Raw genomic sequence first — 27,471 nt, forward strand, 5'->3', positions numbered from 1 at the left:
TTTCAAAGGTTCAAACTGCACAGTTAAATTCTCTAGCGGGAGTCACAGCTGGAAAAAAAACTTTAAGAAACTCTTGTCCTGCCAGCCTCTGACAACCAGACTCAGTATCTTTTCTTATTATTCAGTCTTTAGGATTTCTACTTTGAGAAAACCTAAACAAGCAGAGTGCTGCTATCAAATTCAAGAATCAAATTGACTCAGATTTTTCACAAAAGTAGAAAATCAAGAATCTAGAATCATGAAAAATGAGTGACCTCGATGACATAAGTCATATTACTACATCATACTGGAACAAAACTACAGCAAGTGGCATGCACCACATCCCTGCCGGGGCAGGGGATGACCAGTAATATGAGGACATGCTAAACGCTAATAAGGAATTTCAGAAAGCTTCCCAAATGGACTGTGCCTCAACACATAACTGCAAAATAGTTAGACTAATTTTACTGATGGGTAATCAGTCACATAAAATTGGTCAAAACAGACCAGCTCCACGACAACTATTTAGGGAGCAATATGACCAAAAAACACAAAACGGTGCACGGACAAACGTTACAAAAATTCAAAGCAAGCTCCATTCTAGTGATAATACATTTGTTTTTCATTTCCCTGCCACAAAACCGATATAGTTCACTACAAAAAAAGTGAGCTCAAACCACAACCTGTAAAGTCGGTTAGCACAAATTACCACCAAGCAGAGAAGTTTTCCAGAATGCCCGAAGAGGAGACTGCTGCACCCCGCCGCCACGTTACGGGAGACCCGGGGCGGGGGGTTCTCCTAGGACAGGGGAACACTGGTTTTGCAGACCAGCAGTTAGCAGCGGTGACAGAACAGAAGGGGAACCCCGACAACATGAGGATACAGCTTCTAACTCCAAGAACAATAACTTCCTTCTGCAAGCATCACTAAAACAGCAAACTGTTCTTTTAGATGCAGGGTAACAGTGCTCAAGCAGTGATTACACAACCATGAAAAAAACATTGGACTCGCTCCTTCATGGCCGGGCAGCCTACATTTAATAATGAAATTGGTTTCCTACATTGTGTGATAAAGCCCTGTGAGCAATCTGATCAGATCACAAGTCATTCTGGTTAAATTATATGAATAGTTTCAGTAATAGTCATTCACTTAAAGGTTTCCTACCAGCCCAGGCCATAGTGGGCAGCTTTAGTCTGGAACTCCTATGGAATTTACCATGCCTAGAGGTTACTCAGCACAGATTTCACTTTAACAACAGCTTGAGCTTTTTAAATGGTAGCAGAAATTTGTGCGACTGGTACTGTATCAGGCAACTTCTGATTTGAAAGGCAATGAACTGTTCTGCAAAAATCAGGATCAATAGAGCCATGGGTAACAGCCCAGTTCACGGGCATCGGTAGCCAAGAAAGGCGCAAACAACCACCTGCACGTTCAGGGAACACAAGCACTTCCTCCCTGTTGGGTTTCAGTCCTTGTTCGTGTATTTTAGATTGTCTCCATTAAAGGAAGATGGCGAGGAAACCACAGGTATGCAACAGTCAGAGCTAGATCTGCTGATCATAAACTACCATGATAACAACGAGAGGACCTCAGAAATTTGATCTAGTTCCTTGTCCTGCTTGCAGATTAATCACGAGTATTCCCCTCCCACCTGCCCACCCCCACAGACAACAGAGAGGGGGCCGGAAGCCTGTCACCCCCACCCTGCTCCATCGATTCCTTCCACCAGCGCGCACAGCTGCCAGCAGCAGCCCACTCGTGGGGGGCTTCCAGACACGACAGCCACACCGTGAGATCTGCAATCAACTTATAAGAATGCAGTTTACACAAACTCCCCAAAGAAATGGGAACTTAACACTATGGAACTCTTAAAAGCATTTTTATGTCTCAATAGCCAGGCTAGCTTCAAGTTCCTCTTTAATGTTTCTTCTTGCCATATTCTTTGGACAGAGTTTATATCGAACAACATTTGGTCTCGAGCGACAAGAAGAAAAGTTGTAATCAGAGCCCTGGTTCACCGGCACTGGCAGTGATTCACTTCATGAAACAGGAAAACCAAGGAAGAAAAGTTAGGATCTCGCTATATGTTCATAATCCCCTCACAAGGCTACTCAGACTTTATTACATATAGAAAAGAGACTGGCACATGAAAGATAATGACCGACCATAAAAGTTCAACATGAACAGAAGCATCAGATCTTTTCCCTATAGATGATTCAAAATATAAATGGAAATATCACTTTTTTTCATTCTCTCTACTATTTACAGCTAGCTCTTTTTTATTAGCCAAATTCAGTTCCTTACAGAGCAAAATTAAATACAGTACTGTTTGTTTCCGTATCTGAAACGCTCTTGGAAAGGGGATTTCAAGTTGATTTACAGAAAAGACAGAAGTTAATGCAGAAATACTGTAGGGTGGCTCACTGTAGCTCTTTACAATTCCTAAAGAAAAGACTGGTGAATTTATATTTGAAAGCCAAAGAATCCAGAGCTTACTCCCTACACGCTTAGGAGATAAAGTTACACTGAGTGGTTGCAGCTGAACAAAAAGGTAGAAAGGAAGAATCTGTCTCCAGCCTTGCATACAAAAAAACATGGAAAACAACAGAGCCTGATGCAGACAACTTCATCTAGCAGTTACAGAAAAGAGAAAGAAAATTTAACCTTAGGCAGATGAGGAAGACAACTCAGTCCAGTTACAAAAGCATAGGATAACATCAACCTAAAAGACAATAAGTATCTGTGATGAAAATGGAATCACTTTAGGGCATGCTAACCCAAGCACTTTAAGCCACCTTGATCTCTTGAATGCTTTCAGCAAGAAAGAATGCACTTTGGGTGCATTTCGTCTATACAGGCTCAAAACCATAAGCCTGTATTCACAGCATTATCAGGCCTGCAAACAAGACTGAGAACGAAACGGGGAAACCTTCCTGCTACTTACCTGCACTATGCAAGTCAATACGGAGCTGCAGCGTGACTGAAAACAACCGATTTGACAGATTAACTGCTGGAATTATGTAGTCTGTAAACAAAGGGAAGAAGAGTTGAGATAATTTCCAAGCTTCTTGCCAGATCTATGCAAGTAATACAGTGGCGAAGGCAAAAGACCAAACTTGCCTTCTAAAGACTGGCATTTAAAAGAATGAAAAGGAAGAGCTTTACCTTTCAAGCAGTGCTAGCCCCTCCTCATTTGAAGCTCAGACCATACAGGAAAAAAAAAAAATCAAAGGCAGCTTTTGGGAAGGAAACGTCCTCTTTACAAGATAAGACCTCCTCTCCCACACGGGCAGACTTAAAGTCAGCCAGGTTAGGTTTAAATTAGTGGTGTAACAGACTTAATTATAAGTGCCAGGAAAAAAAATCAAAGTTGAAAAACAACACACCCAGAGACAGCTTGCAAGGATTACAAGAGCAGAGACATATGGAACAAGGAACCACAGCTGACAAAGGGCAAAATCCGAACTGTTGGAGGACACTGAAGAAATCGCTCCAAGAGGTATACTATTCTCACTCAGCACAGAAAGCAACACTGTAGTTGGAAGCTTCAGTACACAAGCATCAGGAAACATAAGCACAGGCATCTTGCAAAAATAGCATCCTTCCTCATGGATCTGTAGTATTTCACATTACTCTGCACCAAAGGCTGACAGCCTGCAGTCTGGGGCCAGATATGGTCTGCTATTTCATTTTACGTAGCCTGCGACCGTGGGATTTTTATCTATACTCTCAGACCTACATGAAGGTGCCTGTGAAATGAGGCCCTGTCAAAAGTGTCTGAAAGGCCCACTCTGCCTTCCAGAAGGAAACAGTTTTCCACTCCTACCGTAGATAGTAGTAAATGTCAGCCCTGCACAAGACGAGCAGATGCATTCTGGCTGCCCTTGGATCTCTAACAGCTCCAATGAATCATCTACTTCTTCCACTGAACTTCTTTCGTTAGGGAACACAGTAACCCAGACCACAGCCAGGTACCTCCACCAGGTATGCCTTAACGCATTTATCATCGGTAGCCGCTGAACCTGTAGCCTATCACGCTCAAGAGGGAGAAGGAAGAGAATTTGGAGGGTGGGAGGAAGAGCACAAAGCAGGGGTCACTGCTGAGCCTCCCTGAGCAGCTGCGGACCCAGGGATCTCTAAAGCTTCCACTGGGCCTGTTCGACTCCTTGGAGTTACGACGGCATAACCATGGGAGCAGGGGGAGGGCACAGCGGCTCTACTTACACCGTCCAGGTCTGCCGTGGGAACAGCCAGTGCAGAAGAAGGGCTCACGCTGAGGTTGAGCGTGTCGGCAGCACGGACAGGGGAACCGCGCTGGCCGGTGGCTGCCACCCCCTCGCACGGTAACGGGCTCAGGCCCCAGAGCAAGTGCTGCTAGAAGGGACGAGGAGGCTCTTCCCCATCATCCACCCAACGTGGGTGTTGGAGGGACCAGCACTGGTACAAAGCACCTTTGCATCAGCCACGGACTGTGCTGCACGCAGCGTACTGCTAACCCCTGCGACGCTCCTCAGCGCTGCCTGGATGCTTCAGCGAGAGTCATAACGGCCTTAATCCTCAAAAGAAAAGAGCAACAGAAGTGCAGGACTAAACACTGGGAGGGGGAAAAGTTTAATCTGGTGTCTTGTTGCTGGCATCTGCCCCAATGTGTCATTTCCTAAATTTCCTGGGATTAAGATTACGCAGTTATATGGCACAGCAGCTTTAGCAACAACACAGAAGAAAAAGGTTCATTAATCTATCCATCAATATAAACTGTATTAAATCTTCCAGAGATACTTTTGTTTCAAGGCAGCACAAGTAAAGTTAACTGCTGGTGCTACTGTAATGCTGACCTCACTTTTTATCCATCCAGCTCACAATAACTCCAGGACATTATCTTTCCTGCTTCCCCGGAGTCTATTTCTCTGCCAGCAGAACTGTCAGATTCCTACTTCACAGTTCAAAGTTTCATGTTACTTCCCCACAATGAAGCTGCTGTAAAGCACATAGTCACTCTCTCCACTCGCAGGCTGCTTTCAGCCTGACAGTCTGTCTCCAAATTCAAATATTCTGTTGCGAGTAACAAAATATTGCTCAAACAGGGACCCAAACAGACTTGAAGTAAAGCCTGCTGTGGGGCAAAGACAGATTCTATCTGTCACTGCTCTTTCACCTGGGAGAATAGGTACGACTATTTCTGGACAGAGCAAAAACGCCTCCCTGTATGCTACCCACACTTTTGCCAAGAAACACTCAGCACCTTTTGTGGAAATCTATCCAGCATCATACACACAACCACGCACTGAAATTTCCAAAGCATAAATAATCAAGCCCTGTAAGGCAGAACTAAGGTTGAGGCAGTCTCGCAACTCAGGCAGCTAATGCATGAAACAGTTCTTTAAAGCAGAGGTCTGCTCAAGCAGCCCAACAGAACCGGCTCTGCCGAACAAAGACTAGTCAGGGCACCCGGAGCACCGGCACAGCTCTCCCATCACGCGCCTGTCGCGAAAGTGGTCCTGAAAGGAAAAAAGCCACAGTGGGAGTATAACTAACGCTTACTGCTAACACACACGGGGCCACAGTGCTCAGCACAGTGCAGCTCCAGCAGCAACAAAGGACACCTGGACACAGCTGTAACACAAGCCCTATACAAATACTCATGAAGTCAACCTCAAAAGCACACCTGCAAGGTAGGAATGCACTCTTCTACTATGTAATTAAAGGGAAAGAGAGGAGTCGAAATAACTTAGCTGAGTAAGATCAGACGCCAAGAAAACCTGGGTCTCCAGATTCCCCCCACTTTGCCCCTAGCCCCAGTCTCCACGGGGACTCAATCGTGAATGTGTTGGAGGAAACGCTCTGCAGCCGAGCTGAGCCGGTCCTGACACCAGGCGCAGGGCTCCCGTTCAGCCTGTGCACGTCCTGTTTCGCCATACAGCCACGCACAGTGGAAAAAATACTCCCAGACATCAAAGCCTGCTTCCTTATTGATCACAGGCACATAAACACCATTTCAAACCGACCAGCCTTCAGGCTGGCTCTACATATACTTTCTCTGTGAAAGAGGTATATATTGGCCTCTTTCATAGCTACATGTTTACAGATCTAGATCATGTTACTAAAGAAGACTGAAAAGTTTTAAGTTTTAAGCTGAAAAAAATGTTTCAAAAGAATATAAAGCTCTTAATTAGGGCTAGCAGGCTTTCCCGAGAGCTCCAGACTTTCATGATTAAAAGTTACAGCACGGTATTCAGTGACTGCACAGTTTGCTCTTTATTACAGTGTGACTATTCAAAAAGCTTTAAGTGTGTGTCAGCATTTTCATTATAAACCCTCCATTTTGGGGATCTACAACTTAACCACTATAAAGGCCTATTCAGCCAGGAAATATAATCCTCAAACATGTCACATGGTCACTACTTTAAACACAAAACTTAATTTTTTTCCTGTCCATGTGTACCTTAGTGTTAAAAACATCTGAGATGGAAGTGGCTGTAACTTTCCAGTGAGTGACTTGTTGGCAGATGCAGTCTGTCCCACGTCTGACACATGACGAAACATGACTCTCGGTCCCGCTGTTCCCTATTCCCAAGTCAGCACGGACTAGGGGAGGGATCCGCTACCGAAGTGCTCAGCAAGCACAAAAGCAAAACGTCAACACTCAACAGCAAACAATCCAGACAGTTAAAGGAAGGAGCAAATGAGTTTCCAAGAGAAGTCTGTTCCTGTTCAAGGATGAGGATGAAAGGCCTTAAAAAAACATTAAGGATGGGAGAAACCTCTACAGTTAACAAAGCACTGAGAACTTCTGTGGTGAAAAAAGGGGTGAGTTAATACACAATAGGAAAAAATCCACACACGGGACTCAGCAAAATCTTTCAGACTACTTTTAAAAGCAAAGAATCAAATTGTCAATGAAAGAGTTGCAAAACTCACTGGCTACGCCATCACCTGCTAAGCTCTGTGGGTTTACTACTGCATTTTCCTTCATTAAAGAAGTTCTCTTTTATTTGTTGTCCGAAAGCCCTGCATAAGCAAGTACATGATTCCAAGAACGGCTGACACACTATCAAAGGAAACAGCTGGGGGAAACATACCTTTCTTTCTCGACTTCAGACAGTCATCCTAGCTGCCACGTGAAACAACTCCAGATAAAACACTATCTAGACAAAAACGCTCCTCTTTAATCAGACAAAGACCCTCTAACACCAGTCAGTTCTCTAAACATCAGCACCTCATACTAGGCAAGTCAGAGACGAGAGCAGGATCCAAGCTCCCCAGCTGGCATCCTACCTCGGATTTCTGCAAAGTTTTTACTACTTTATGGGCTGAACAATGCACCCCATTCTCAGGGCAAACATATTAGTACCTGATTTCCCACTTTAAAACTACATTTCCACCATCAGCTGTAGCTTCGTTCGGCAGCACCCGCACAGGCAAGACAGCTCAACACTTCAGACGACACCCGGACAATCTGCAGAAGACAGCAGGACAGCCCAGGGATAACGGCTACCTTTCTGCCCGCTAATTTTACAACAGTAATAACGCGCAAACCAGAAAAACCCTGAGCGGCTTCTGGATCCCAGCAGCCAACTCGCAGAACTTGCCCCCCAGAAGACCGTCTTATTTCAACCGCAGGTCGAGCGTGCTCGCTGCAGGTCGCGGTGAGAGCAGGCCGCTTATGCTGATGCTCAGTTACTTCTCAGAATGGAATTTTTTTTTAACCTCCCATTAGCACTTAATTATGTTAAGAACCACGTACGCAAGTGACCGCGAACAGCACGGGAGTTAAGAGCCTGTTAGCACAAGCTCTGTTTTTCAGAGACTCTTAATTGGGCCATTAAACCCCACCGCAACAGGCAGGAACTTGGCAGCCGAGGCTCCGGCCCGGGCCGATCCCCGCACGCGTCTCCGCAGCGCTCGGTCTACAAACCGGGCGGGAAAACGGGCGCGCCCGGGTCTCCCGCCGCCGCGGCTCGGCGAACCGCCCCCGGGGGACGCGCAGGGCCCGGCCGGGGCGCGGCGAGGGGCCCCGGGCAGAGCTGAGACCTACCGGAGGGGGGAGGGGGCTGCGGCCCCGGGGCAGGGCCGGGACGGGGGTCCCGGGGGGGGCTCAGCGGGGGAGCCCGGCGCGGGCGGCCCTTACCTGCGTCGCGGGGGGGCTCAGGCTCCCTCCCGGCCGCCGCCGCCTCTCCGCGCTTCCGGGTTCTGCGCGGCCGCCATCTTGGGGGAGGACACGGACTTCCGGGCGGAAGTGGGCGGGGCCGCGCGCGCGCTGAGGGGAGCGGCCGGGGGCGGCGGGTCTCGCGGCCGGGGCCGGGCCGAGCAGGCCCGAGGGAGCGGGCCGGGCCCGGCGGCGGTTTGGGGACACGGGGGAGGGACGGGAAGGCCCCCGGCGCCGCAGCGCCTTCCCCTCGCGGCGGCAGGGCCCGAAGCGCCGCCGGCTCCTGGCGGGTCTTCGCCGAAGGGGAGGAAGAGCCTCGGTTTTCCCGGCTGCGCAGTGGGGGCAGCAGTTACCTGCCCGCAGCGGGGAGCGGGGAGGCCGGGAAGGGAACCCTCAAACCCTGACGCGCTTCCCGGGAGCGCCCGTCCGCTGCCATCCCGCAGGAGCCTCGCGCTAGGGATTAACCGTGAAGCGACTGGAGGGCTGAATCACGGAGCTGGAGGGGAACAGGCTGTTTTGGCAAATCACCCCGCGGTCGTTGCTTTCTTCTCCCTCCCACCCATTCCTTTATTTATTTTCTTTTTTTAATTTCACATTGCTTGTGTTGGATCTGGCCCCTTCTGAGTCCTAGGATAACATGAAGAAAAATCCCAATGGGCTCATTAAAAAAAAAAAAGCATTCCAGTCAGGTCTATTTTTATACCGTCATCTCCCGCTCTAGTACAACAGCAGCGGTGCAGATAGCTAAGTTTCGATTTATTTCCCAAGAAGGAAACTACCGGCAGACCAGAACCGGCACTATCTGCGTGGCCTTTCAAACAGCCACATCCTGCCAAAAGCACCAGCAGGAGGGTCGGGGCGGGGGGAGACCTTGACCGCGAGCCGGAGAGGTCTGTGACACCGCGTCCGAGCGCCGGGGCGCCGTGGGCCCAGGCAGGGATGGCTCGAGCGCCAGGCATGCGGTGCCAGCGCGGGAAGGCACCGCCAACCTCCCCGCACCCGCGGGGTCTCGCGGCCTCACCGGGTGCCAGCGAGCTTCACTTTCTGTCGCTTGGACCCAAGCACAGAATTCGTCCCGTTTGGGCTTTTAATCCTGTCAATGGGCACTGATCTCGGATGACTTAATTCATTCACACGCATTAATTAATTAGAGCAATTGTGTCACGCTTTCTGCAATAGTCTTTCTTCGGAGCTTTGTGCCAAAGGCTCTGGCTCTTCTAAGTCACATCCCCTTAATAAATCGTCCCGCTGACTCTCGCCACACTAGCGCCGCGGGCGCGCTGACGGCATTCGTGGTGGGCTTCCTCCCACGAGCTGCAGCATTTCCCCCGGACTAGACTGCCAGACTGCCTTCATCTCCTTTAAGATGACAAGCTATCTTATCTGAGAGCAATTGCTGGAGTCATGTTAGCCATGCATTTTAAGGGCTTAAAATCCCCTAGAGCTATTTATTTAGCAAAATACAAATATGAATAAATAAATACACTGGAAGAACAAGAACTGATCTATTCAGCAATTAACCGGTCTCCTCCTGCAACCACCAATGCCTCTGCAGCCGGTGCCACAACCACTTATTTCACTCAGCATGATCGCCTCCTCCCCCGCATCCCATCCCCGGTTCCTATTTTAAGCAATGAACTCGTTAGTCCTCTGCCCGCGCAGCCTCTTGTGCACAGACTGAGGCCACCGCCGTGGAGGCGCAGGGGGCCGGCACGCGGCTTCGAGCTGCCGTCTCTCGCAGCTCCGGGTTCTGGCCGTGCTGCCGAGGCCGCGAGCGCGGGCACCGTGCCCTGCTGCGCCAGCTCCGGGCGCTCAGGGTGTCCCTTCCCCATCCAGCACCATGTGCGTCACAGGGCTGCTGCCATCCTTTCCAGGAACAGGAACAAGCAACCTCACAACCCCCTGCAGCAGCCAGGGAGGAATTTAAAGCCTCTGCCCTAATTGGCACCTGTTAATAAGGGGGGAGGCAGCAGGTGCCCTGGAGGAGGGGGGCAGGCTGGTCTGTGCTGCCAGGAGGTGGAGCAGAGGGGGACGAGGCACAGGCTGGCTGCCAGGCTGAGCCTGGAGGGCTGCGATCTGCGAGAGCAAGCCAGGAGCTGGGCAGGGGCCCGGCTTTGCAGCTGCTGGTGCTGCTCCAGGGGAGCCGTGAGGACGGACAACCGTGCCTGAGCTGCGGAGGGTGTCTGGAGGGCAGGAGCGGGGGCTGGGGAGGCTCTGAGGAGAGCAAAGCAGCCTGCTCTGGGCAGCACCCTGGGCACGGGGCTGGGGCAGCTCCAGCACTCGGCCCCTGCAGCGCTGGGGTCTGCTCAGGAGCTTTGCTGGGCTCTGAGCCCGGCCCCGGAGCAGTGCGCAGGGAGGGCAGTCGCCTGGGCCTGGGGGACCCCGGCGTGAGCTGCCCTGCTCAACCTGCTGCCGCTGTGCTCCGAGTCAGGTGCTTCCCAGGCCAAACCTGAAGGCTGCAAAGCAGCTCCTGCTGCGGGCTGAGGCTCGGCTGCCTTCAGCAGCAGCCCCGAGGGCTGGGGGGGAGGAGGAGGAGGAGGAAGGGTGTGCCGAGCTGTTCCCACTGCACCTTCCCCGCGCAGCGCCCACACCGTGCGCCCGCGTCCGCGCTGGGCAGAGCTGCGCAGCCGTGACAAGCTGGCGAGGAAACCCCCGGCGGGGGCACGAAGCAGAAGCAACGCCGGTCTGCTGGCAGCCGGGAAACCGGCCGCGACGACCGCGGGGTGCCCCGTCCCGCTCGGCGGGTGCGATGGAGGCGCGGGGCCCGTTGGGGGGGGAAGCAGCCTGATGGCCCCCCGATGCCTCGGCCCTTGGGGGGAGCAATGTCCCTGGGAAAGGGCCTGTCTCCCCCACGAAAAGCCCTTCCGGGGCGGCTGGGTCCCCCGGGGACACCCGGGTCCCGGGGCAGCGGGGTCGCGGACGCGCGGCAGGAGCAGCCTCGGGGCCGTGGCAGGGTGACCCCGGCCGCTGTCACCCGCAGGCGGTTCCTGTTTTTCCCCCAGCCTGGAAATCCCCTGACTTTCCGCCGGGGTGAGGAGCCCTGGGCCCAGCTGGTGCCGCTCCTCCCCGCCGCTGCGGGAAGAGGCGTCCGCAGGGACACGGAGCCCCCTCGGACACGGGCCCGTCCGGGCGCCTGGGAGGGGGGACGGGACCAGCCGCTCCGACGCCTGTGAGCGGCACCGTCCTCGGAGCAGTGCTGGGAGGCCGGTGCAAAGCCACCTCGGTGGCTCCTCCAGGCGCTGGGAGCTTCTCGCCGTCGGGAGCCCCTGCCCGGCCGGGGAAGCGGGACTGAGGGCCAATCACCCCGGCCGGCCTGGGAACGCCGGCTCCCGGCCCCGCGCGGGAGCTGCGGCAGCTCGGCAGAGGCCTGCGTGCACCGAGTTTTGCAGCTCTCAGCCCGATGCCCCCGGCTCCTGTTGGAACCGGCTGGGCACCGACCTGCCCGGGGCGAAGCCGCCGGTGCAGTCGCACGGGGGAGCCGACGCGGCCGCGAGACCCCCGCGAGGGACGGTGCTGGGGGGACGCCCGTGTTGTCCTGATCCCGCTGCCCTTTCCTGGCAGCGGGGAGGATTTCGCCCCCGGGGAAGCCTGTTTTCCCGCGGCCGGCAGGGAGCAAGCGCAGCTGATGCAACCCTGCTACCACCAGAGCGGTGGGAGAGCTGCCGCCCGCCCGCGTTTCTTTGCTGTGGACGGTTTCCAATCGATCCTGCCCTGCGGCTGCTGGGAACCCAGCCCCCGGGGAAGGGGAAGCACGGCGCTTACCAGAATTTGGGTGATTGCTTTCCAGCACTGCGGACGCGGTGCCAAGATCGAAGTAAATCACATGTGGCTGTGCGCCGTCACGGGAAGGGCCCGGGGGGAGAAGCGCCGGCCGCGAGCCCTCGGCCACCCCGCTGGCCCTCCCACCCATGTCGTGCGGGACGCCTCGTCCCCGGGCGCCCGGCAGCAGGGCCGGGGTGAGACACGGGGCGTCGCTCTGCCCCGGGCCCCGCGGAGCCTTTGGGCAGCCGGCACCGGGGCCCTTGGCGGGGAGGACGCGCCGTGATGCCCCTCGGGCCCTTGCGGAGGGGCTCGGTGCTCTCCGGCTTGGGCTCGCTGCCCCGTGCGGCGCCAGTAGCTCTAGCGAAAAGGAGCATTTGGGGTTTGTCTGGACCCTCCTCAAAATAACAGCTAAACTCCTGGAGGCGCTGCCCTGAGTGCGAGATCCCACCCAAGCCTGGGTCCATCTGGCTGCTAAACGGCTTTTTTTCTTTTTTCTTTTCCGTCTCTATTACTCTACAGCAAGGCCTGGGAGCAAGCTGTGGCTGCAAACGTCTTGGTTCCTCTCTGTGCGCTTGAGATGGGGTGTGCAACTTCTCCCTGTGCCAGCCCAGCACCGGCGGATGCATGCGACCGGCTGTGCGCCCGCTAATATCCCTGCTGCACCGTGCAGCCAGCCCTCGCCCCGGCGGCATGCAGGGCTCCCACCCCGGTGCAGCCCGGCCCGCGGTGGAGGCGGCAGGGTCATCCCACGCTCCCTGCCCGGGCGCCGGCGGGGTGGGTTCAGTCCTTATTGGACACTAGAGAATCCCCCCAGGTTCATCCTGGTGTCTCAGGGCTTCTCCCCACGGTGCCAGCTTCCACCGGAGCTGCCGGGGGCCGCAGGGCTGCTTTGGAGGATGCTCCCGCAGCGGCTTGGCCTCATCCAGCCCCTTCCTGTCTTCCAGCGCGTTGCAGTGCCCACGGCATCGCCCCTGCCAGGATGGTGAGGAGGAAACGCTCCTGGTACCCAAATCCCAAATGGCCTTAAAGAAAGTCTGGCTCTTTCCAGAACTACTACGGCAGGGATTTCTTTAATTGCCCTCTTATTTTTCTAGCTTTTCCAAGCTCTTGTGCATTGCCACAAGGGCTAGCAGTCTACTTTTACCTTTTAATAAAAGCAGAGATTCCTATGTAATCAAATCACTTCCGGAACAAGGGTTTAAAATATCAGTTAATGCAAAATCACAATTCATTCAAACGAAACTATTTTGCATGCCAAAGCAGGGACATTTTCTCCAGTTTCTTCCTCTCCTTCGGTAAACCGCTGACCAAAAGCAACGGCAGCAGCTGGAAGGGAGGTCAGATAAACAACAGAGCCTCTAAAGCCCGACACCGACGATGCCCCGTCCCTGCTGGGTGGAGTGCGGCGATGCCACGGAGCAGCGCGGCCACGCGTGTATTCGGCAGGGACCCGCTCGGTGGCTTTACAGGCTCAGCCCAGGAGAGGGCAGGGCTGGGGCTCCGCGCTTGGCCTGGGTGTAAATGTTCTTGCTGAAATACAAGCAGAGAAGAGTAAATCTGACACAGAGATTTTCGTGGAGAATCCAGATCATGGATGATTTTGAGAAATCCGTGTGCCTGCCTGTAGCTATGCAAATGTGGTTAAAAAGCACCAGAGAGTAAACACGGAATAAGGACAGCTGTCAAAAAGCTTTCTAAAATGTGTGGTACAGATACACCGGGCTGAGCTGGACACCGCGTTCAGCGATGGGATGGCAGAGAGTGAGAAAACTGAGAAAATGTGCAACCTATTGCCTCAAGAAGGCTTGGATTACATTTTGGGAAAAGTCAGCCTAAAGACAGACAGGGTTCAGCACTGATGTAAGATACGCTGGGAGGGTGGGAACATTTCTAAAGGTTAGATAAACATCTGCCAGAAGGCATGTACGTCTGAGCCCGTCTCCGAGGAGACAGACGGGCTGGAGGACTGCGGCAGCGCTTCCCAGCCCCGTGTTTCCGTGCCAGGTCGCGCTGGCGGAGGAGCCTGCGCTGGTCTGGCCCATCTGCTTAGCAGATAAGCTGCCGGTCAGGGATTATCTAGCGCTGCGTGTCACCCGGGGGCCGCGGTGGGGTGGGCTCCAGGGGCTACTGGTGAAACACAGTAAATAGTAACACAAATAAATACTTGTGAGGGGAGAAGATGGCAGAGGGGTCAGGATGTTATAGAGGGAACATCTGGAATGAAAAACACAAACGATTCGTGTCACTTTCCCAGTAAATCCATCCTCCACAGCCTGATCCTGCTGCAGGAACGCCCCTGCCACTCCAGCCCTGACAGGTCAGGCCAGACAACTCTGAAACCAGGACGTATCTACAGGCAAACTGTGTTTGAAGCAGCAGTGGAAGGGACTCGAAATACAGTGCTCTTTCCCCCAGGTGCACAAACGACGAGACACGTGGCTATGGGACACCGCGGCGTTGTTAACAAGATGGGCCGTAAAAATCGCCTGTAGGTTTCCAGAGCAGCAGGAGCTCGGCTCTGCTAACCTTATCCCAGACTTGATCTAAACCTTTCCCCATCCACGCTCTCCATCAGAAATGGAGCAATTCTTCAGCGCGTGCGTTGACATCACACAAAGAAAACAGACGCTGCCACCAGCCCAGAGCTGGTGTCCCCTCAGAGCCCGCCAAGGCCGCCCCGGCACACGCCCAGCCTCCGAGGGACTGCGGATAAAAGGCAGTGCTCTGTTTTATTTGCCATTATTTATTATTATTATCCTGGAGCAAGAAAATACACGTGCTGGGACAAAACGCCCTAATCAAAACACGTAAGCGAGCTGGACTTGCAGCGGGCCCATCGGGAGCCCTCAGCGGAGGGCGAAGGGGGACAGAGATGGGGGAACGGCGGCCGCTCTCCGGAGGAGGGTCGGACACCCCTGCTGCGGCCGGGCCCGGCCGGGGGAGCCGCAGGGAGGGCCCAGAACCCCCGCGCGGGGCCGGCGCCACAGTGGCGGCGCCCGGGCAGAGCGCACCGGGGGGAGGAGGCGGCGGAGGCCCCGAAGCGCCGCGGGAGGCGGCCAGGGAGCCCCACGGCGCCGCCAGGCCCGGCCGCGTCGCCCGCCGCCGTCGCCATGGCACCGCCTCCCCTCCGCCCTTTGCTCTTTGCCCTTTGCCCTCTGTCCTCTTGCCGCCGCCAGCTCCGCCCCCTCCCGCCCCTGACGGACAGCTCCCGCGGCCTATCACAGCGCCCGGCCACACGCCGGAGTGGGTGGGCGGGCTGGAAACGCCACGGGCCAACCGGAAGAGAAAGCCGCCCGGCCGGCCCCGCCCCCCTCCCCGCGGCGCCGCCGCAGCCAACCAGCGGGCGAGCGCGCGGGGGAGGGGCCGGCGGCGCGGCCAATGGGAGGTTACGTCGGTCTCCAGGGAGGCGCGAGGCCCCGGAGGGAGGGGGGAGGGCAGCGGCGGGAGCGCGGCGGGGGCCGGGGCCGGGGCCGGGGCCGGGGCGGGGGCGGGAGGTAAACAAAATGGCGGCGGCGTGCGCGCTGTGGCGGCGGCGGCGGCGGTAACGGGGGGCGGCGGCGGCGCGCGGGCGGGGCGGCGGGCGCGGGCCCCGGGGCAGGGCCGCGGTGGCAGTGCGGCGGGCAGCGGCCGCCGGGACCCCCCTGAGGCGCGGGGGGAGCGCGGCGCCGGGGCCCGGCTGCGGGGAGGGGGGACGCGGCCGCCGGCCCCCCCCCTGCCCCCCTCCCCCGAGCCGGCGGCGGGGCGCGGAGGCCCGGGGCTCAGGCGAGCGGCTGAGGCTGCCTCCGGGGCTCGCCCCGGCCCGCAGGGGACGGGCCCTTGCCGGGGGGGCTCCCCCCCCTGCCGCGGTGGGGGGTGTTTGGCTGCGGCCTGGCAGGAGCCGAAGGCCCCCTTTCCCCCCCACCCCCCCGGGGTCTCCTCCCTCCCAGCCCACCCGTGGTGGCTTGGTTGCACTGTGAGTGGTTTATCCCCTTCCCCCTTCCCGAAGGGCTGGGTGCGGTGTTCCTTGTTTCCCTCTCCCCCCCTCCTGCCCCCGGCTGACACCTGTGGAAGGGGCGCGTAGCGGGGGAGGAAAGCCCGGGCAAGGTTAGCATCTCCTTGTTGACCTTCCTTTGTTGGACAGGGAATGGGGTGTTGTGGGTACTGGACAGAGAGAATTACTTCCTCCTGGTTGTTCCTGTTTTAAGGTGGGTCAGTAAAGCTCTAGTAGGTTTTGCGTTGTCTGACACCAGCTGACACCTGGACCAGTGGTGGTGACACATCATGTGTCAGGAGGAATCCGAGTGGTTGAAGGATGCCCCTGGGAGATCTTGATAGGCACCGAAGGCCTCAAACTTTTGTAGGCGTGAAAAGCGAAGAAATTAGAATTGATTCTGAAAACTCCTTCAAAGAAACTTGGTTCCAGCTTCCAAACGGCTGAAAAAAGTCTTCTGTACTTGTACCTGGAAGGTGAGGGCAGCAGGGCAGAAACAATTCCCCTGCGATTCACAGTTTGGAGTTGGTGGCTATGATCTGCTAGTAATGGAAAGTCATGAAAGAGACTTGGCTGTTGTCTGTTTTTATGTGGTGGCCTAAAGTCCCAGAGGATGACCTAGCACTTAAGAATCAAACTGGGCCAAGTTAAAGGCCAAGCTGACTTGAAAGAACCCTAGTGGTGGGACCAGGTCAGAAGTAAAGCAAATCCCAAACTGAGTGTATCTGGTCAAAGATATATTCTTTTTAAAAGACATTGTGTTACTGGAGCCAGGCCTGGATCTTTTAGCATCCAACTGAGCTGGAAGCAGCTCATAGTTATTTTTTGTTTTGTTTTTTTATTCATGTTTGTACAATCTTCTGGATATTTTTTTCAAGAAGGAGTAAAAGGGAGTGTTGGAAACTAACAAACAGGATTAAAACCCTGAGCGCTTAAGGAAAACAGGTTAAGGAACTTAATCCAGGATGGATATGCAGGAGCCACAGCAGTTGGGTATGTTTGCAGAGAGTGAGCTGATGTCTGTGGGGATGGACACTTTTATCCATCGCATTGACTCCACGGAGGTCATCTACCAGCCACGGCGGAAAAGGGCCAAGCTCATTGGCAAATACCTGATGGGAGACTTACTTGGAGAAGGGTCTTATGGCAAAGTCAAGGAGATGTTGGACTCTGAAACCCTCTGTAGGAGAGCTGTCAAAATACTGAAGAAGAAGAAGCTACGCAGAATTCCCAATGGAGAGGCAAATGTGAAAAAGTAAGTAAATAATTCCAGTGGCTGGGAATCCAGGGGTTAAATTTTATCATTATTTTCCAACTGATGTTTGGTATCATTTAAAATCATGACGTAGCTTTGTATTCTGGAAGTACTTCCTAAACCATGTGCACTCGGGAACCTCTACCACTGAAACACGGCCAACTGTCAGGTGAAGGGTGCTTCTTCTGAATGCTGCCCAGCGGTGGGGAACAGTGAGAGAAGCTTATTCTCAAGGGCATGGGAAGCAGATCTGTCCACCTGAGCAAAAGAATTGTGTAACACATGCCCTTTCTTAGTATTATTATAAAGTAAGAGAGAATCTCTATTTCTAAGATTTCATGTCAAAAATGCATTGTAAACTAAAAGATGAGGGGTGGTATAGCTGAGAGTGCAGAAATACACTGTATTGTTGCTCTCTGCTATTGTGTATCCATGTAAGTGTGTGTGTATCCATGTAAGTGTGTGTGGTTCTTAAGCTCTTTAGGGTGGTAATTATTACTACCACCCATGAAGCGAGTGCCTGGAATGCATGATCCGATGTATTATGCACCCAGTGGGCATAGGAAGTCTTGGGTTTTATTCTTGGTTTCATGTCTGACTAATGAGTTTGGGAAGTAATTCAAGGCTCTTTTCAGTTGATTTCTCCAGCTGTAAAATGGGGACAAGGGTTGTCAAGCTCTTCTTTTCAGTGACTCAAGATTTGTGCTTGGAAGGTATTTCGTGTGCCAGTTACATACTGATTAGTCAGTGCACAAGTAACTAATTAAAATATGCTGTGGGGAGAAGCCTGGTGTTATGCCTCACTTGTAGGAGTTGTTATCTGAAACTTTCCCTTTTCTTGGGGTTGTGCCCTACATGTGAGGGCCTAACAGCCAGCTGTGTTTTCCACAGCAAGCTGTTTGTTACAGCCCTGCAAGATAGAGTTGTTTATCTGGTGTGAAGGGGAGCCTTCTGCAGCCAAAACAAATTATTTGCAGCAGTTTATCTCGTAGTGAGAGGGAAAACTTACGAGATGTTTAGAAGACTCTTGTGTTACGTCTTTCGCTGTGGCGTGCTGAGTGTAGAGCCCTGACCTAGTAGAGTCTTGTTTCTGTTTCTCGGTTTGGTTTGAGTTTCCGAGCTCAGCTGCAAGATATTTCACATCCTGTACTGGGACTTCTGTCAGCTAGCTGTTTAAATTTCCCTTCTAACCTTCAGTGGACACGCTTAGCTACAGAATAGTAACAAGTCTTCATGGCAGGAGCCTCGCTTTCTCTCCTTTGGCTCAAGTTCAGAATAAGAGTCAACTGCTGGTTAATGTGTAATAAAATGTTTCTTGTTTTTCTAGTGGAGGTAGGAGTGCCCCTTTCCATCAGCCCCCCCCCGCCCCTGGTTACATCAAGCACTTCACCAAACAAGGGGAAGGCTGTTTCCACCGTACTGGAATTTTACATTTTAAAATCCTCCCCCTCTCAGTGAAAAAGAACTTGCCAAGATAACCTGACAGTTTCCTGGAATCAAAACTATGGTAATGGTCCTATGCCCTGAAGTGAACTCTTTAGAAATCTTATTCCTGGACCTAACCTTTCTGTGAATGCCTTTGGTTTCATTGACTTCGGTTACTGAAGCAGACTAGCCAAGCAATACCTTGTCTTGTTATGGATATTTTTCTGACGCAGCAGCACCTGCTTCAAAACACCGTCTAAGGTGGATTTGAGATGTGGACTTCTAACAAGGGTTTGTTTTAGTTCGAGTTCCCGTTTTTGTCACCTTGTCTCTTTTGCTATCCACGCACTTGTTTGCTTTATCTAATTGCTCAGTGGTGGATTTGTTTGTTTATTTATTTGGCAAAATGTCATGTGTTTGTACGGTACCGTAGTACCATGGAACTCTGACCTAGTTGAAATCCTTTGGCATGACTGCTATATGCAATAAAAGTTATCTCCACTTTAAATAAACTTGATGTAGCAGGATATATAATCAAACCTGTATAGTTTGACTGGGCAGTACGGGGGGAGAGAACAGGGGAACACAAACCATCGCATGTGCAAATACCAGTGTGACCCTGGCAGGACTTTATTTCCAGGTAGCACTGGAACAGGGTGCTGGTCTGACTTCTTTTGACCACAGTCGTATTGCTTGGCCAGACTCCATTAAAATTTCACTTTCTACAACTAGATTTGAGCAGCTTTGCTGAAGGGTTTATACCCAGCAAGCTCTTCACATATAGTAGAACAGCAAGAAGATCACTTTCTGAACTAAAGCTCACCATTGGGTTCTACTTTGTCACTTGAAAGTTATTAATACCTGAAGTAATGAGTAAATACAATGTAGTTCCTGTGTTACAGTGAGGCCTCCTTCCAATCCTGCTTCTCCTTATTTCTGAGGGTATGTGATTAGTTTCATGCTTGAAACCTGTGAAATTGTTTGCTCCATGGAACCACCAATTAGCTTCTAAGTAACTGGAAGGGACACCAGTTACCGTGGAGTTGTGGTGTTAGTGTCCTTTCTGATGTATCCTATTAATAACTTCATTTATCGTATGGAAAACAGTATGTTATTTCAGGGGTTGAATTCAGGACACAGCTTGTAATCTGTGGGTTTGCCCCTTTGGCTTGGTTTCTCTTTACTGGAAATGTTTAGGTCTCAACTTGGTGAGTAGGCATTCCCTCTCAAAATTCACTGCTGTGACTGGTCTTACGCTATCGCTTCTTGCTGCTGCCTTCAACTTCCCCCAGTCCACGAGCTGAAGAACTGAGTGGGCCACAGAGACTGAACTCCTTCCTTATCCCTAGCAATATGACTTTTTTTTTCTAGATAAGGCCGAGAGACAGTTAAGTGTGTGATGGAGAATGAGCAATGAAGGGAAGAATTCAAGCTGTTGCATCTTAAGCATTGGCTGTTTAACTCTGGTTAAAAGCAGTAGTCAAATACATTTAAGAGTGTATAGTTCTGGCCTTACCAAAAAAAAAGGGGGGGCCAGGAGGTGCAAGTCTGCTGTGATTTCAGTGATGTGAAAAGGCACTGGCTCTTTTCAGAGAAGAGTGGATTCAAAGAGTGTAAAGATCAGAAGTCAGTTTTCAAAAGGTCATTCAAAGCAACTATAGATTTGATTCTGTAAGGTCAAGAAGATGCTGAGCTGCTAATCCTGAAGGTTGTTTTGTTTCTGAGATCAGCCTGTGATCAGAAGTGCGCAGTTTGACCCCAGTGCTGTTCTTTGCAGTATTGCTTCCTGTGTCATTCCTTTGGGCAGGGGAGAGGAGGTGATAGAGAAAGACAGCAAAGATGGTCAGGCCAAGTTGTGGATCTTTCTTTAAGCTCCCATTTTATTGTGTCCTTATCTGTGCAAGGACGTCTGCTGCTCAGTACGTGTGAGATAGGATTGTGACTAGTTGTCTCAACTTTGTAGACATCCCCAATTCAGTTGGTGTCCTTAGAGACTAAAATCTCTTCCTTCGTCTGCCCTCAGAACTAGACCACTGCTTAATTCTCCCTCTTCCCTCCAACGACCCCAGTGGTATGTGCAATTAGGAGTCTTCTCCGGAGCGGGAAACAGACATTTCCATTTACTGTAAATGAAATGGTCAGGAGTGATGATCTTATGAATCCCTAATGGATCTGTTCTCTGCTGTAGAATCACTGCATGCCATCTTAACTCTTAGTCTTTGCTCTGGGGGTGATTTCTGCATATAGGGCTGCAAACATAGCAAACGTGTATTGGTGGAGGGTCTGAGCAATTAGCACTGTTTGTGTTTTCAGCTTTCTTGGTTTAAGTGTACTTCTCTCATGGAAGTGACCCTTCTAATGTTTCAGTCTCAAAATACCTTATCGTATGGTTTCTCTTCACCGAAAAGACAGTGCCTCTTTATATTAAAGTCTGATGTCCAGTCTTGACTTGTATCTGAAGCTTTTTCCTGTGTTGCAACTTGATTTGACAGAGATATGATCAAATTACATAAAAATAGGTTTGTGCCTTTGCTGTTATCACCGGATGCCTCAGTGCTGCTGCTGTTGTGGTGAAGACGAAGCTTCTGTTGATAGTGCATCATCAAAGAAACTCCCTAGAAAAGAGTTCCTAGACCTCTGACCCTTGGGTAATTACATGAGCAAGTAATATACAGGGAGTAATGACAAAAAGGGAAAGCAAAATCATGATCAGCTGTGGAGGATTTTACAGGTCTTTTCCATGTGTTGGGGACCTTGGGTATGTGGGGCTGATACCACAGCTCGGGGAGCTCTGATTGTTCACACAATTTTTGTTACTACTTACTAACCTTCAAGACTGCAGTCTCCTCCTGGATGCATGTGCGGGCTGCCTCAGCCCTGTCCCCTTGCGCAGTAGCAGAGTTCTGTGGACCTAGAAATTGACTGGAACGTTTGAGAATTCTGCTTCAGAGAACTGAACGATTGTCTTCAATCCCCAAATGCTCCAGTTCTGCTCCTGAAAAATGAACTCTTAAGGGATCTGTAAAACCTGGTGAAGATGTTGAGGGTTCGAACTCTTCTGTGCGAGACGGATGTTTCTCTGAATAAATATAGGGAATCTCCGTATGTCTTCAGTTACTTCGGACAAGGGTTGGGATGGTTTATTCAGGTATTACTGTGGCTAATTACTGCTTCCAGTTAATACCAAAAGTGAGTTTAGTAGGACTGCCAAAAAGGTAAAGGAGAATTGGGAAGACTACTTGTCTCTAGCAGCACAGTTTTAATAAAACTGAGTGCTAATAGCCTCACATTTTTAATTAAGTGTTTGGAACTTTCTGTGCATATCCCAGGTGTCCTGTACTGTACTTACCATGCTCAGTGATTACTTAGAGTTGAATATCATGCTCATTAGAATTCCTCTGAGGTTTACAATGGGTAGTAGGCCTGTAATTTGGCAGTTTGCTACTGAGGTGCACAGGCGAAAGTGGGGCTCTGGAGCAGGTGCCTGCCCGTGAAGGCGTGCTTGCTTGCTAGACTGCTCCCAGTGTTTTAAGCTTCTGGGAAGGTGAGAGCTGTCAGGGATCAAATCGCTTTGTTTAGCAGTGGCGGAGAGTACACTTTGTTCCTGCGGCCTTTAACCCCTCGGGCTTCTGCATACACATAAGGAAATAAGTGTTGACCACAATCTCTTTCCGCATTGGTCTTGACACACTGGCATTAAGGGAAGGAGAGGCAGTGGGGACAGAGATGGTATAACGCTAGCAACCTAATTTGGGGTAGCTGCTGGAGAAGGAACCATTTGGATACTAAACCTTGGAAAGGTGTCTATTGGCACTGGATTTGTGAACGCAGAATTACGCCCGCCCATGCCAGGTGTACATCCAAGTGTAAAGCTTAGGTTGTTTGTCGTCCCATTCCCCCCCCCACACACACACACATATGCTTTGTGTGGAGTTGCCATCTCCAAAATGGAGCCAATAATTCAAACTTCCCGCTGCACTTCTCACATCTTCACTGCTTATAAAGTGCATCTCCTCATGGCCTTTCTCCCTCTCCCGTCGCCCGGTGCGTTGGCAGTGATCTGCAGTATCTTCTGGGGCCTCCAAAGACTGACAGCTGCTCCTGGGGGCCCTGCTGCTGCAAACTGGTCACGGAGCAGGGCCTCATCGGCACTTGCTGACGGATGAGTGTACCTGTAACTGCAGGACTCTGAACCTCGGCTATTGCAGACAGTGATGCATTGTTAGTGTTGCCTCTCGGGCTGGGCTCCTTGTTTACTGAATAATCGTGTCATCAGATCCTTCCTATGCAAATATTAAATACACCCAAAGCAGGCAAATAAAAATGCAATATAAAGAACAATCCAAAAACAAGGGTAGCGAGCTGCAGAATGGAAAAACTCTGAGAAGTCTTGGTGCTCCTTTGTATTGTTTTGCCAAATAAGTTGCAAACAGGAACAGAGAAGAGTTGTTGACATCAGTATCTACAAGGACTTGAAGTTCCATGTTTCGAAGGGTGATGTTCTCCTTGCTGACACTTCAGAGCGGAGCACTTCAGTCGGAGGTATGATGTAGGTGATCATTTCCATTCAGGCACTGACAAGCACTTGCACAGACTTAACACCAGGTGACTGCCGCTGCTTAGCCTTTGGAGGAAGCGACCCTGCGGTGCTTTTGGTGTTAGGGCAGGGTGGCTTACCTAGTGCGAAGGGGGAACAGTTCAGTGTCACTGAGAGACTTGCACAGTTCAGACTCTTCATTTCTGGGAAACTGGTGTCAAAGATAGGAAGAGTGAAGTGCTCAATCTCTTTATTTATCTGAAATACTACCCGTACTCATGGCAGGAGGGAAGTGGTGCAGGTTCTCACATGGATAAAAATGACATCGCATCCTTTCAAACGGATGGCAGGTTCTGAGGTAAAATGAACAAATGGGGGAGGAGAAACTGTTCACAAACTAGACCTTGAAGAAGTTAATCTGCTTTGTGGCCTATCAGGCATACTAATATGTAATTAAAACTTTCTTTGGCTATACAAGATTAAAGAATCAGTCTAGAGAAATACATAATGTAGCAGTTCATTTGGGTACAGATCAGCTGAATTATTCTTGACTCCTTTTGTAACAGTTAGCTAGAACGGTGTTGGTGGATTTATGGCATGTGCCAGAACTGGCACACGGCGCTGTTCTCAGCGCACATCTCCTGGCCCTTTGCTGCAGCACCGGCTCTGCAGTGGAAGTCTGCCAGTGCCTTGGGTCTGGTTCCTCTGTGCCGTGTGCTGGATCTAGAGAGCCTGAGGTGGGCTCCAGTTATGTGCTGAAGAGTAAGAAAATGGGTAATGGAGTAGGTGAGGATAAGCTTTCCCTGGGCTCAAAGACTGTTACTGCAGACCTGACAAACACTTTCTGAAAATTTTCGAGAAGCAAACTAATTGGGCTAGGCCATCAGCTGTAAGTGACACTGCTGTGCCAGTATCCTTTCTCTGTGCTTAATCAGTAAGGGGTCCACAGCAGACTAACCCTTCTCTTTAAAATTGTGTTGGTTACCTAGCAAACGGCATCTTTGCAGATGCTTGCAGACCTCTTCTTTCTTCCCCTTCCCTTTCTCTCTCCGAACTGACTATACGTGGGAACTAGCCCCTGTGTTCCTGCAATCTGTCTGGTCAAGGCGGCCGGCGGGCAGAGCTGGTTCACCACTGAGCGTGAGGCGGTCTTCACTGTAACGTGACGAACAGTCACTTCGCAGCCTGAGGGTTTTCTAGTCTGGAGAGCTGAGAACAAAATTCTGTAATGCAAACTCTTCTCGCCAGATAATGGCAGTGATAAGTAGGAGGGGTATGGAAGTGATTATCATATTGCAGAGAGAACGTAGCCTAGCCACTTCACTGGGGGAAGTGAAGGGGCCTAACTAAAAGATGGGCTAGCAGGGGTGTCTATAGCTGTGAAATTGCATGCAGTACAGTGAAGGGGCCAAAATGCCCTTGCTCTCCATTAGCCCAGGCTTCCAGAGAGTTTGGGGTTCCCCCTTTCCCTGAGTGTGGGGAGAAGTCTGATCTCAAAAGCAATTGTTGTAATTTAAATTTAATATTAAAATTTTGGAGGTAGCAAGCAAGGAGGCAAAGCTGGAACGACTCAAAAGGTGTCTTAAAAGTCAGAACAGATTCACTAGACTAGTATGAGAAAGGCAGAGTGCAGGAAGTCGTCTTGCCTTGATCTACCAGAAAGGTCGCAGAACGTAGGCCTTGGCCACTGGATAAGTGTTGTTCCCCACACACACCTCCACCCCCCACCCAGTGCTGCTGTTTCAGACAATATTTTGCAGGCACATTGCAAGGGAAGCAGCGGGTTGGGGTAGATTTGTTGTTAATTAAAAAAAAGAAGTAAATTTAGGCACCTGCTGACAAAGATGTGCCCCTCCGTTCATTTATAAGGTGAAGTTTGGAAAACTGAAATGGCATTGGAGGTGGTTGTGGTCTGGCTGTCTTCATTCCTTAGTCATTTTAGAATGCAAGAGTAGCTAAAAATAGAAATAATCTTTCCTCTGGGAAATGGGCTGCTGGCCTCTGCCCCAGAGGTGGGTGCCCTTCAGTGGCATTTTAGATTGGTGGTTCACAATGTCCTTTTGAATAAAAATCATTACAGAAACATGAAATATTTATTAGCCTGATAAAGGTGAAAGGAGTTAATATTTGCTTTGAAGCAGTATTACAAGGGAATGAGCTGTTGGGATCAGGTTTTTAAAATGTGTTCCTAATATTGGCAGCTTTCTTTGCCTTCACAGCAAAGCAGTCTTTTAAATAAATGTGTGTTCGCTGCCTCTCTCACTGGTTCTTTCTAATGACTCAACCTGTCTCCCTTCATTATGCAGAAACTTCTTAGACCTACACTAATGCTGGCTGCAGTTTCTATGCTAATTTAATCCACTTCAGCCTTTTGGTCATTACTATAATTAGAGCTGCTGCATCACTTTGCAAATCTGTGTGCCATTTAAACTAAACACTCTTCTGAGCTTTGCCTTGTTATCCTACGTTTCTATTTAGCTATCATTTTTTTTTAAGCCGTGTAGTGATAAAGGAAGAGTGCCTGGACTAAACTTTGGTAGCAAAATAATAGTATTGCTCAGGAAAGGAGATTTTAGCAAACCTGTAACTGCTCCTTCAAAATGCTCATAAGATGCATGAATGCAAATTTTCTTTAATCAGCTGTGATGCATCAACAAACCTTTGTACTGGCCACAGTTATTAGACTGGCAAATTGTGAAGGAGAGGGAAAGGTGGCTTTCTAAGCTCAGTGTGTGTGTTTGAGCAGAGGCTTATGCTTCTGAAGCTGTGTTTTTAACTTCTTGTAATACTGATTCCAGGAGTCCTAACTTGAATTTTAACCATACTTCTTAAAGCAACTTACCAAATGGCAAGAGAAGCTAAAAGAAGAGTTTATATATAGCTTAATGTGAGCCCAGAATCAAGAAGCAGAGGAACAAAGCAAAGAAAAGTATCTTCCAAATGTTAACAGAACCACCCTAACCTGACTATCCTGATCCTCCTGTTTCTCTACTTTACAACTGGCAACCAGTAGGATTTTGCAGGCTAAGTTTAATGTAAAAGATGCTGAAATATGGTAGTTTGAGGGAAAGTACATAATCCCAAGAGGCAAAAATCAAAATGACTGTTATGAGATGACATAATAAGGCTGCATTTTCATAGCGAAGGCAAGTGAAGTCTTTTCACTCATTTTACCTTATTTTCCACAAATGGAGGATGTAATTCAGATCTCCTAATACTTCAGTCAAAGTTAAGATTAAAGTTTGGAAGAAATGGGATTAACTGGAACCCCCTTTTTCCACACATTCTTCAGACTGGCTGTTGTCATTCTTACCTTGGACATGTCATTTCTGAATTCTCCTGGAAGCCAAGCCTCCCTTGGAAGATATATTTGCAGAATTTGTAGGCCAAGCTAGTCAGCTGAACGGAGGTACACCTGAGAGCCCGTTCCAGCTGGCCAGCTCCTAGCGTGTGCCTGCCAGCCGGCCCTGTTCCTGCCTCACCCCACGGGGCCTTGTCTCATCTGCCTCCTCCTTATTGGGGATGGGATTCTGGTTGCAGGAACGGGAGGGAGCAGTGATGGAGAAAAGGGAAACTGATCTTGGAGCTGCCGTTGTCTTTTGTAGAACTCTTCCCCTACACCAGGTTCAGTTGTCCTTTCGTTTCACTTTAAATCGCGGCGTGCTTGCCCAGGGGTCTGTGTGTGTTGTGAGCACGTGGAGGTCTGGACAGGTGGGAACAGGGAAAGGGAGGGAGGTAGAGCAGCAGGAAACCAACTTTGTGTGGTGCATCACACACCACGCACCTAACCCTGTACTTTCTTCTCAGCTTAAATTTCTGCTGTTTCAGGAACAGCCACCTCTATCCGGAGGTCTTGCCTCTGTTTAAATTCTAGCAAGACGTGTTGTGTGGGTGTATGTGTATACATACACACATGCATGTGTGCACGCACACAGCGTCTAACTCAAATTGTTCAAGTTGCACATGCAGCATCTAACTCTGGAGCTTGATCATCAAAGTAAGATATTTGTGACACTGCATTGCAAATGTTTGGAAATAGTTCAGTGTCCCCTCCTGCCAAGGGCAACATCGGTGCCTCTCTCAGCGGTCCCCTTTGTTAGCGTTAATGTCATTTATGTGGGAGGGTATAAAAGTGAAGTCTAGCACTCTGCACAGGAAGAAACCAGGTGACTTTATTGGTGTCGTGGGCAGGCCCTAACAGACGTGCCCTCGCGCTAGGCAGTGTGTAGTGGGAGCGCTGCACCGAATTTTGGTGCTGTATGTTGCTTCCTTTGACCTGCAACTGAGGGCAGCCTGTGTAATCAGTTGGTGTTTTCCCTTTCCTTCCTGTGTTCATAACACATCATTAGTAAGTAAACTAAATGAACTGTGTCTCCCTTCACTCCTCGCTTTCACT

General features: G+C 50.8%; 2 protein-coding genes across 5 annotated transcripts in view; one reads left to right on the plus strand and one right to left on the minus strand.

The window, feature by feature from the left end:
* The window catches only part of SBNO2 (strawberry notch homolog 2), a 69,590-nt gene extending 61,357 nt beyond the window's left edge, over positions 1-8,233 (minus strand). The window contains exons 1-2 of one of the 4 annotated variants that reach the window (XM_064497399.1): positions 8,109-8,231; positions 2,925-3,005 (exon numbers count right to left, since the gene is read on the minus strand). The gene's annotated coding sequence lies outside the window, so the exon portion shown is untranslated. Of the gene's footprint in view, positions 1-2,924; positions 3,006-7,331; positions 7,437-8,108 lie in introns of all 4 variants that reach the window. The other 3 variants (XM_026108315.2, XM_026108313.2, XM_026108316.2) reach the window with 3 other exon arrangements.
* Positions 8,234-15,410: 7,177 nt separating this feature from the next.
* Positions 15,411-27,471, plus strand: part of STK11 (serine/threonine kinase 11) — a 49,687-nt gene continuing 37,626 nt past the window's right edge. The window contains exons 1-2 of the mRNA XM_064497424.1: positions 15,411-15,429; positions 16,073-17,113. Of these exons, the coding sequence (XP_064353494.1) occupies positions 16,824-17,113 (290 nt within the window). The 5' untranslated portion in view covers positions 15,411-15,429; positions 16,073-16,823. The remainder of the gene's footprint in view (positions 15,430-16,072; positions 17,114-27,471) is intronic.

Source organism: Dromaius novaehollandiae, chromosome 25, assembly GCF_036370855.1.
Source record: "Dromaius novaehollandiae isolate bDroNov1 chromosome 25, bDroNov1.hap1, whole genome shotgun sequence".
Taxonomy (NCBI): Eukaryota; Metazoa; Chordata; class Aves; order Casuariiformes; family Dromaiidae; genus Dromaius; species Dromaius novaehollandiae.